At 31.2% G+C, this 1,538-nt stretch overlaps 1 protein-coding gene across 1 annotated transcript in view; it reads left to right on the top strand.

Moving 5' to 3' along the window:
- LOC106459213 (stress-activated protein kinase JNK-like) overlaps window positions 1–1,538 on the top strand; it is a 63,095-nt gene that overhangs the window by 23,611 nt on the left and 37,946 nt on the right. The window contains exon 3 of the mRNA XM_022385909.1: window positions 1,191–1,320. Within this exon, the coding sequence (XP_022241617.1) occupies window positions 1,191–1,320 (130 nt within the window). The remainder of the gene's footprint in view (window positions 1–1,190; window positions 1,321–1,538) is intronic.

Below are 1,538 nucleotides of genomic sequence, written 5' to 3'. Positions count from 1 at the left end.
CATCATCGAATTAGCATTATATGTATTCAATCTCTTTGTGAAGAAAAGCATTTTAAAAGAAATAGTGGAGTGAAGTAGAAACTGTTGATGAGAAAAAAAATTAAAACATTTGAATTATGACAAACAGCAATATTTCTTTTGTGTTATGGTGCTAGCTGGTGTGTGTGGGAATGAAAAACTAAGCAAACAGCTTCATAATTGGGATAATGCTAGAACAGTTTTCCAAAGGAATAACATGGAGGAGAAGTAACCAAATTTCAAGATATTTTTAGTTGATAATGCTGCAAGTAGTGTAATTTCTCATTTATATGTGTAATGAGTTGTATAAAAAATGTTAATTTGAAGGATAACATGAAATAGATAATTTTTACATATATTTTATATCTGTTGACTTTAAGTCTACCAAGTACTCAAATCCAAAAATACATGTAAGTGTATATTTTAAATATACTATATGTACATCTTAAACCTTTTTATTTCAGTCTTATTGATTGTCTACTAACTATACTTACAAGCTTGTTGCAATTCAAAATGCATCAGAACTGATTTAATTATGTTAATAAGTCTCAAACAGTGATTTCTACAAGGTATTTTGTGAATGGAAGTATGAAAAATTGGGATTTGGTACGGTGTGGAAATAGTTAATGGGCAAATGTCTTTCCTGACTGAGAATATAATTCTTTTTGATAACTGGAAATGGATGAATCGTTGAGTTGAGGGTCACATGCACTTTACTATTTCTAATCATTGTTTTGTAAAGAGCCTGAAGGTTTAGTGAATTAGGAAGCATACTTCTGAAATGATCCGAGTTAGCATCTGTATATGCATGTTAGTCATCAATTTTTTCAGACTGCAGATGAAATAAATCATTCTTATGATACATTTTGGCAAAATTGAGTGGTTTATTTTATTTTTATGTCATCAGAAAAAGGAAAAAAATTTAATAGGCGATTCTTCTTTTATATTAGGCAAAATTGGCATTGCTTTAAATGTGTACTTGAGAAATCAAAGCAAACGTGAGTGAACTTGATACTTCCTGTATGTGTGCACATACACAGAAACACATCTATTACATACATAAGAAGTCTGTAAAAGTAGTTTAACACATCTGTAAATCATTGTTCCTCGCAGATACAGAGGTAAACATATTTGTTGATAGGCATTTAAAAAAGTATTTTGTTTCTCTGCAGTTCTGCTCTTGACAAAGTAACAGATCAGCACGTAGCTATCAAGAAACTAAGCAGACCCTTCCAGAATGTAACTCATGCCAAAAGGGCCTATAGGGAGTTTAAACTGATGAAGCTTGTGAACCACAAAAACGTAAGTGAAGGATTTGTTTGTATGTTAATACTTTGAGCTTAATGTATAATATAAATAACTATGATACAGAGTTGAATAATTTTTCAGATCAAAAATATGAATTTGCCCACATGTAGCTTAACTCTTGTGCATGTTAACTCTTTCAGCACTCGCTTGGTCCCTGGGACTGACCTCGTAACCATTTTGTGCTTGTTAAAGTTTTCATGCTATAACTTTTA

Source organism: Limulus polyphemus, unplaced genomic scaffold, assembly GCF_000517525.1.
Source record: "Limulus polyphemus unplaced genomic scaffold, Limulus_polyphemus-2.1.2 Scaffold26, whole genome shotgun sequence".
Lineage (NCBI taxonomy): Eukaryota > Metazoa > Arthropoda > Merostomata > Xiphosura > Limulidae > Limulus > Limulus polyphemus.
Note: the sequence above shows the minus strand (reverse complement) of the source record. Positions and strands in the feature narration are given on the sequence as shown.